The sequence below is a fragment of the Dipteris shenzhenensis genome, chromosome 14 (genome assembly GCF_047967505.1).
Source record: "Dipteris shenzhenensis isolate YYH24624 ecotype China chromosome 14, Dip_SZ_1.0, whole genome shotgun sequence".
In the NCBI taxonomy this organism is placed as follows: domain Eukaryota; kingdom Viridiplantae; phylum Streptophyta; class Polypodiopsida; order Gleicheniales; family Dipteridaceae; genus Dipteris; species Dipteris shenzhenensis.
The window spans coordinates 44,599,902-44,609,051 of record NC_141609.1 but is presented as its reverse complement, the minus strand read 5'-3'; the positions used below and the strand labels follow the sequence as shown (position 1 = coordinate 44,609,051).

Genomic DNA, 9,150 nt, shown 5'->3' with positions numbered 1-9,150 from the left:
AGTCTTATACAATTGTAGTTTTCTGCCACCATGCTGCATGGTTTACAAATTCTCAAAGGAAACTGTAATGTTTCTTCGGAATTTAGACATGTTTACGAGCACAACGGCTTAGCTAGCAATGACATGAAGTTTCAAATGATATCGTACTAGAGGAGTACGAGTGACGATGTCCATCATTGAATCTCGACGCTTCTTGGACTCGGTGGCTTCATATGCAAGGCTGAGCGAGGTTTAGGTCACGGATTAATGAGTGAAGTTTGGAGGAACGAGGGGGACCTAAGAGGGAGAGAAGAAGGTTTTAACTTAGTAGGGGACAGAGGAAGGGAGATGGAGATGACAGAGAGAGAAAATGGATAGGATGGGGATCTTTTACTTCGTAGCAGCAATGGCAAGCAGCCTACAACGCTAGTCCGAAGTCCTGCATCCGAGAGAGAGATCGTAGTTGACGATAAGGCAGAGAGAGAGAGAGAGAGAGAGAGAGAGAGAGAAGGTGGTGGTGGGGGGGGAGGCGGAGGCTAGACAACATGGGGAATATCAGCAGAGGGTGTGGAGGGCGCGGGGCGGAGGAGGCCGTCGACGGAGTGGTCCGTCATGCTGAACTCAACGGACGGACGAGTAACAGCGTCTCCGGCAGCGGCACCCGCAGACAGATCGCGTCGGCTACGAGGTCGATACTTATAAAAGCTGGCACAAATCACAAACAGCCCAAGGTTGATAACATTAATCACGGCCAACATCCAGTAGAAATAGTCCAGCTGAGATCTGTCGAGGTTATCCGGCAACCATCCACCGTTCCGTCCCGTCCCCTTCTTCACGGCATTAACAATGGAGCCACTCAGATAATAGCCCAAAGCTAACGTACTTTGACTGATTCCGGTTCCCAAACTTCTCATTCCGTCGGGAGCCTCTTGATAGAAAAATTCTAATACTCCGACGTACGTGAACATGTCTGCAATCCCGAATGCTAAATATTGTGGTACTAACCAAAATATGCTCATTGGAATTGATTCTAGCCCTTGTAATACTTCTACGTTGTCTAATAGTCCGTTCTCTTTCGCCACCTTCACCCTCCTCCTTTCCACTCCCCCCGCTATGCTCATCGACACCACCGCCATCATCAATCCCACCCCTATCCTTTGTAAATGCGTTATCCCCGTCGCCCTCCCCGTGATCCTCCTCGCCACTGGCACAAATACTAGATCGTACATCGGTGATAGCACCAGTAGCATCAGCACCGGAAATGTCACCAGTGATGCTGCTGGTATCTGGAAGCTGTGGCCTTTCCCCAGATACCTGTCCACTGTCACGCCTTGCTCTATTGAGAATGTCTGCAGCTGCGCCAAACATACGTTCAGCAGTATCGTCGTTGCCCAGATGGGCATCATCCTCGACAGTGCCTTCACCTCCTCCACTTGCGTCACGGTGCACAGTTTCCAGGGGCTCGGCTCGCTGCCGTCTCCCTCTGAATCCACGATTGCGGCCTTGTCTAGCCACCTGCAAGCAATATAACGCACACAATCGAAGAAGGATGTTAAGAGTTGGACCCGAAGGCAACGTCTCAATCAATGGACAAGCGCTACTCATTCCGCAAGAAAGACGAACGTTACAAATTAATTTAGTCGATCGGAAACTAAAAACATCAATCAGCCAACTTTTAGTTCTCCAATTCTAAGCCGGAGAAAGCCCCAGAAAACAAAAATCATCATGTTCCATCTAATGACTGTAATCTGTGCTTGCATATATTCACCTAAATTGGTTTGTATGATCGATGTGAGCCACCCGTGGCAGCATTGCATCATCGCCTTTCTCATACACCTCAAACAATTTGTTGGCGTTGGATGGAAGTCTTTTTCCGCGCTTCCGAAGGGCTGCCACAAGCACCTGCGCGATGCGCGTAAGAGGACTACCCACGGGCACCTCGTATCTGTAGAAGGGCGAACCCCCAACGGCACAAGAAAGCCCGATGAAGACGAGCGCCATCGCAAGTCCAAATCCTAGACCGAAGCTCACGTACTCTTGAATGTAAACCAAGAAGGTGCTGGCGATGCCGAAGCCTAGCGCGAGACAGAAGAAGAACCAATTGAAGAAACTGGACATTTGCAACCTCTCCTTGGCATCGCTCTCATCGAATTGGTCAGCTCCATGTGATGACAAATTCACTCTCACTCCCCCGGATCCCACAGCAATCAGATACATTCCAGCCATGAGAATGGAGTATTGTCGCCCTCTCACGGGAGGGCAATCAGTCAGGGAAAGACATGGGGGTGTTCGATGGTAGGAAGCAATAGATGCTGAGAGAGTCATAATGATGAACCCCTGGACAACATTCAAACAAAACTTCAGGCTTTACATTGTTACAGCAGGCAACTGCTTCCTCTAAGTTTCAGTAGAAATTTGCAGCACTTATTTCAGGACTCAGGTTGCCATACCGTAACCTCCACTATTCCGAAAATCAAGATGGCACGGAAGCGTCCCAAGTAAGCATCTGCGAAGAACCCAGCTATGATGGGCACTATATAGGCTGTGCCCAGAAAGTTGGTGGTGATCACGGCTGCGTTTGAGTAAGAGAAGTGTGCCTCCTGAAGGAGGTATGTCACAATATTAATACCAAGTCCAGCAAAACCTGCCACCTCGCAGATCTCCAATACTGCACATGTAAAACAACAAAGGTGGCTTCAAAGTTCAAATTTCAATCGTAGCTAGAAGGCAAGCAAGGATTAGAAGTAAAGAATTTCAATCATCCGAGAACCTCGAAAGTTTGCAATCCATGCTACATAGTACAGTCATTGCTTAGAGGATCCAGTGTGTAAGGTGCGATCAAATGAACCAGAAAAGAGTGTTGAATTGATTTGAAACGTTAACGACGGTACAGGAATTACTCATTTCAGAACTCTAGACTCTCTGAATTGATTCGAACGTTAACGACGGTACAGGAATTACTCATTTCAGAGCTCTAGAATCTGTGCTAATTTTGCGAGTTTTTTGCTACCTAAGCATTGGATGGTTTCATACCTAAAAGAAAGGGGACTGCTCTCCAGCCGCCTGTCTTGGATTTCAGAGCCTGGCGACCTTTAAAATCCACCGCACCCAGCCGTACATACGATTCTTTTCCATTTCCGTTCTCCATGGTGTAAACAGGTAATGGGCAAAAGCAACACGGCGCTCACGAGTCTAGACTCTAGAGCTTACTGCTGATGTGATTATAACATCGAGCCGAGGCCCGAGGCACAGGTTTTATGTTGCCGAATGCTGATACGCAGCACTGGATTGAAAGCCCTTGGGCTACGTTTATATGCACTTCAATTTGAGCAACTATCGCCCAAACTTCCAAGCAGGCGGGTTTGCGCAATGCATATGATTCAGAAGAACCAGTCGGCTGTAGCTAAGGATCCCTGGATTCCATGGACAAGCTACCGGCCGATATCAGATATTCCGGAGCGGCAGATACTGCAATTGGCTGCAATCCGTCCAGCGGTTATTGTTATTGTTATTGCTATTGTATTTTGCGTCGTTTAGATGCTTCGATAGTCCGACAGGGGATGGCGTATCGTTGTGGACTGATCTGCCGGAGTTTTCGTCCTTTCTGGCCCTACAACGCTCACAACCATTCAACCGAACCACATGATTAGGGACAAAAATTGACCAAAATCATTGTCATTGGGTGTTTTCTTTTTCATTTACAAACGCTCTCGATAAAAATTTGTCAAATGAAAAAGGGAAATGGGGAAAATTTTTGTCATTTTTATATACACACATAGGAATTTTGGGCCAATGACAAACCGAGGATCAATACTAATTTTCTTTAGAAAAGGGGAGGCGGTGTTGAATTTTTGTCCCTGATGGTGACGAGAGGCAGTAGAGAAAACCATATTGCTGTTCTTTAATGTCCATAAGCAATAATCGTTATGGACTCATCTGCCGGAGTTTTCGTCCTTTCTGGCCTTGTAACACTCACAACCATTCAATTGAACCGCATGATTGCCAAAATTGAACCACAAGAGTGCCAATTTTTGAAATATAGTATAATGGTGACGAGAGAGTGTAATCGTTGTGGACTCATCTGCCAGAGTTTTCGTCCTTTCTAGCCCTACAACACTCACAACCATTCAACCGAACCACATGATTGCCAAAATTGAACCACAAGAGTGCCAATCTTTGAAATATAGTATAATGGTGACGAGAGAGTGTACAGAAAACCACATCTGCTGGAGTTTTCATCCTTTCTAGCTCTACAACGCTCACAACCATTCAACCGAACCACATGATTGCCAAAATTGAACCACAAGAGTGCCAATCTTTGAAATATAGTATAATGGTGACGAGAGAGTGTACAGAAAACCATTTTGTTGTGCTTTAATGTCCATTAGATGCTCCCTACCAATTAATTAGTTTGTTTTATGCTCCCTACCAATTAATTAGTTTGTTTTGATCCATTAGAGGCTTAATTAAGCTATGTTTATCTAAGGCTTAATTAATTAGTTTGTTTTGATCCATTAGAGGCTTAATTAAGCTATGTTTATCTAAGGCTTAATTTATTTTTGCTTTGATTAGCTTATGTTTCTCTATGCCTTAATTTAGGGAATATAGTATGTTCAAGGGGGCTTTCCCAAACTTCTATACTATATGTTAAGGAGGTGGGAGGCCAATAGATTGCCACGTGTCATGTGAAGGGGAGGCAAGAGGTTGCCACGTGTAGTGTGAAGGGGGAGAGCTAGGTTGCATCTGCGGCAACTCTTCCTCTTGAAACCCGAATGCTGCTGCTCAGTGCTGCTCCCCCTTGGCATAAATGCTTCCTACTGTGGCAACAATTATGCTCTTGCATTTGAAATTTGAATCCTCCTCTCTCCTGAAGGAGCTCACCCGTCACATCCTACAGTTCCCTAAAGTTTGCCAGTTACCTCATCCACCCATCAGCTCATTTGATTTGAATCCCCCACCCCCCTTCAGCTCAAGCTCCTCAAACATCCTCCTCCCATGATAGCCATCCCAAACATCACAGTGAGTCATTCTCTCTCTCTCTGGGCTTCGAGTCTACCATGCCCACTCGCCCTCTGTAGTTGATAAATCGCCTACAGCCTCTTCGATAAAATTCAGCCCCTTTAGATTTTGACTCATTGTAGCAACAATAAAGAACAAGCAAAGTCCTCCAAGCCATGAAGACTCTCGGGCGGATGACCATCTTCATGCCACTCGCCCAGAATGGATACGGAGGATGAATGATCAAGGGTGGTTGAAAGCGGTGAACCTGAGGCTATTTTAGTTCTTGGAGATAGCCGAAGGGTTCATCTTGCTAGAGGTGACATCCTCCTTATGTGAAAACCAGAATCAAGAGTAGTGCAGGTTCCTCCGCCTTGCTTTGGGCCTATCGTAGGCATGGAACTGAAGCTCTCTTAGTTTTGTGTTATTGTGGAGGTTTTTCCCTCTACGGTGGTCATCACAAAGATCTACATCCCGCCAAGATGCAGATTTAAATTGCAGGGAAGGTAGCTTCTTCTTGCAGTCCTTTCATGCATGTATTTCCCAACGAGAGCAAACAGAGATTCCATCCTTCTCGATATTAGCAGGAGTCTTTTGCACATACTCGACCATTCCCAGGGGAGCTACATGATTACCCATCTGTAGGAAGTTATGTGCTTATTTCGTTTAGTTGCCCCGAAAATGTTATACGTTGAAAATATTAGTTTGCGGTGGAGCTTGGCTTGGAACATTCAAAACCCACGCGGTAGCTTGGATGCTAGCAAACCCATGGCCGTTAGTGCAGCTCTTTTCAGCCCATTAGTAGAGACTTTACGAAGGCGTCAGGATGACTGGCTGGAGTTTACGATGAGGTATGTTTTGTTCTTCTGCAAAAGTTTTTTGCCGTTAGTGGGCTCTTGGTTGCAGGGCTCTGATGGCTCAAAATTGAACTTGCTGATACTATGCATAGGCTTGAGCTGGCATTAGGGAAGCTTGATTTGAGTGCTATTAACAAAATGGAGCTGACTTTTATTTTGAGCCTACTCTTGACGATCCTACTCCTCTCACCCCGTCCTCCCCTGATCCTTTCCCTTCCACCTTTCCCATCTTCCTCTCACCTACCCACCCTTCTACGCTCAACTAATTTTCATCATCCCAAACTTGGCGACACATTAGCTTTTCACTTTGCAAATGAGGAAAGTCAAAGTGTTGAGATTTGGGAAAGGAGGGAGAAGCATTGAATCAGGAAATTCAAGGAAGAGCACAAAGGGAAAATGCGAAGTCTTGGATCGATGATAGATAGTGGCTTTGTTGGCTAGATCGTCCACTTGGGGCAATCATTGGCTCGGATTGATGTTGTAAACTTGGGCAACAGCTTAAACAGAATTGTGTATATCGGAAGGCGATTGATCAAGCAACACAAACTATATAAGTAACGAAATTCATACCTTTCCATGTTCTTGAACGTTAAATTCACAGCGGTTCAAATTAGTGTAATAAAAAGCTTGGACAGACAACCATTTGCCATGGGAATTTACTTTTTGATACAAAAGCTGTTACTTTTGTCGATCCTTAGGTGTTCTGCTCCTTCAATGATGCAAAATTGCCTCTAACCTCTACTTGATCTATGAAAGATGCATTTGTATTTGTTATGATGATCTTGCAAATTTCAAGTACTTATAGGTCTCTAAGGAAGAAACTAGACAGGATGCTTGCAAGGAGACTCTTTTGCTTCCCATCAACGATTGTGTCAACAATAGCTTGCTAAAGATGACGAGAGTAAGCGGCATTGAGGCAAATAAGATGGACATTGAAAGGCTTGAGAGTGACGAGGTAAGATTTAGTCATAGAGTTATGCTTCAGCACTGCACAAAGTTGAGAGTTGAGGTGGTGAGCTTCGGAGATGAAAAACTTCAGTGGCACATAGAGGTGAGCGGACAGTAAGCATTTGTGAGGTGGCTACAAACCACAAAGTGCTTGACATGATTTTTTTATGGGATGGTATGTTGTGGAATAAGATGAGGGATGATGTGTGATGACAATGGCTAAGACTGCAATGGTGGATACATACAGTAAATGTGGTGCATTGTAGAAGCACAAGCTATCATCAAGCTTTCTATTTGGGATGTAGTCTCTTGGAGGGTGGTAAGTGTGCTCAATGAGGACCACTTAAATGTTTCATATCTAAGGCCTCTCTCAAGAGTCAATCACCTTCCAGAGTATATGCATTCAATCCCACTTAGATGCTCTTTTCAATTATGTAGGGAAGCCAACAATGGCTGAATTGTTGTCACGTGGGGTTCTAGGAGAACTAGAAGATGGGAGATTTAGAGAGAGTAGTGGGAGGGAGTTTGTAAATGCAAAACATGGTTGGAGGAGAGGTGGCAATAAAGTACAAGCTACAAAGGGGAGATAAGGAGGTGACAGGGAATAGTAGAAGTCATATTTCAAACAAATAGGAGTAATAGTACCCAATCATAGATATGCTACTGTAAATTCTATTGGAATTCTTTGACCCAAACCAAAAGGAATAAGGCAACTCTTAGACTTTTTGGATGGGGTGGCTGTGATGGGGGGGCAAATACCTTGGAATTGAAGCGATAAGGAGCAGAGCAGGGAGGCAAGATAAGAGTAAAGCAGATGGGAAGGGAAGGAGAGAGGGTGTGTAGGTTGTCGATTGTGGTGAGGAAGAGCAAACTTGCTAAGGCAAAGATGACGAATTTGATGCCAAGACGATAAATCTCACATTACTCATTGTTCGCTTTTTCTTTGGGCCAAGCTTTGCCCTCTACAATCCCTAAGCTTTGATCGTGGGCTTGATTCTGCAAAGGTCTAAGGACACCTTGCTTCCCTTTGACCAGACATGGGATTTCCTATTGGGTTTTCCCATCAAATCTTTGGGAAGACCAATTGGAAAGTGGCTTTGACAATCCTTGAAGAGGATGGTTTAGCAACTCTGAGCTTCAATTTTGGGTTGAGCACTCATTGAAACGATGGGTTGCTCTTTTTTCTTTCAAATTTCTTTACCTAAAGTGGTTTGTAATGGATGAAGTTGGGTAGCACCTAGGTTGCCATGTAGGCAGCAAGCTTTTAGACAGAGCCAGAATGATTGCAAGACACATGGACCATTTGCAGTAGGTAAAGGGCCAGCTTTGAGATTGAGAGTAGTCCAGATAGAGGGCAAGATAGGTGGGTATTTTACGAGCAATCTACTCAACGTGTATAGAGCTATTGGAGGTTGGAAAGGCCCGAGAAACATTCAAAAAAGGGGTGGATTTGCCAAATTATAGGCGTCGCCATCGAGTAAAATTTGGATCAAATTTAGGGCTAGAATATGTCGTGGAAGTATATGGCATGCCACATTTGTGCAAGGAAAGGTCTTATGTACACACGCATCTGGCTAAGGTAGGACTAGTAGAGTGGCAACAACACATGTGGCCAGGCAAGGCCATGACGGCTTGCTTATAGGCAAGGCAGAGGCAACCAACTAGACCAACTTGCATGTCAGTCGGTAGGGACTGTGTAGGTCATCTGGTAGGGGACCTCTTGGTCGGTTTTTGGGGCTCATTTTTGTTCAAGAGGGTTTCAATATGGAATCGATTGGAGCTTCTTCATTGAGAGTTAGGATTGGGATGAGATGTGTCTATGGGAAGGGGTGTTGGAGAAGTCACCTACCCAACTATAAGCCCCCATATGAGGAGTGCGTGGGGGAGGAGGACACATGGGCAGCACTTTGGTTGCCATGTGGGAAGAAAAGTCAAAAGGAAAAGCATGAAGAGGGGCTGTCACATGGGTAGCACCTAGGATGCCATGTTGGCAGCAAGATTTTAGAGAGAACCATAGAGAAGGGGCTGCAAATGGGCTGCAAACAAGCTGCCATGTAGGTAGCACAATAAAGGACATACTTGGCATGTCAAAGGCTCTTTGGAGGGATAGATCAACATAGATCGGAGGTAAAATGATTACAAGACACATGCAACCCTTTGCAGCAAGTAAAGGACCAGATTTGCGACTGAGAGTGGACCAGATAGAGTGCAAGATAGGTAGCTAATTTATGTGCTATCTACACAAGGTGTACGAAGCGGTTGGATGCTGAAAGGCCCAAGAAACAATAAGAACAAGGGCAGATCGGCCAAGCTGAAAAGCAACACAAGGTGGATTAAATTTAGGGTTAGAGTATGCCCTAGAAAAATG

General features: G+C 45.1%; 1 protein-coding gene across 1 annotated transcript; it reads right to left on the bottom strand.

Annotated features, from left to right (window-relative positions):
* Window positions 1-289: 289 nt before the first annotated feature.
* On the bottom strand, window positions 290-3,458 carry LOC147894690 (protein NRT1/ PTR FAMILY 8.1-like). Its single transcript, XM_087385125.1, has 4 exons — window positions 3,013-3,458; window positions 2,430-2,647; window positions 1,748-2,316; window positions 290-1,494 (listed from the first exon to the last, which is right to left on the bottom strand). Exons 1-4 carry the CDS (start codon window positions 3,125-3,127, stop codon window positions 516-518), a joined length of 1,881 nt encoding a protein of 626 aa, XP_087241251.1. The 5' UTR covers window positions 3,128-3,458; the 3' UTR covers window positions 290-515.
* Window positions 3,459-9,150: the final 5,692 nt, after the last annotated feature.

What these genes read in the sequence shown, in the direction of transcription:
- LOC147894690 (XM_087385125.1), bottom strand. Translation starts at nt 3,127, where the DNA reads ATGGAGAACGGAAATGGAAAAGAATCGTATGTACGGCTGGGTGCGGTG. An exon ending in AGCAGTCCCCTTTCTTTTAG is followed by an intron (nt 2,648 to 3,012) that starts GTATGAAACCAT and finishes TTACATGTGCAG; the next exon opens with TATTGGAGATCTGCGAGGTG. An exon ending in TCGGAATAGTGGAGGTTACG is followed by an intron (nt 2,317 to 2,429) that starts GTATGGCAACCT and finishes AATGTTGTCCAG; the next exon opens with GGGTTCATCATTATGACTCT.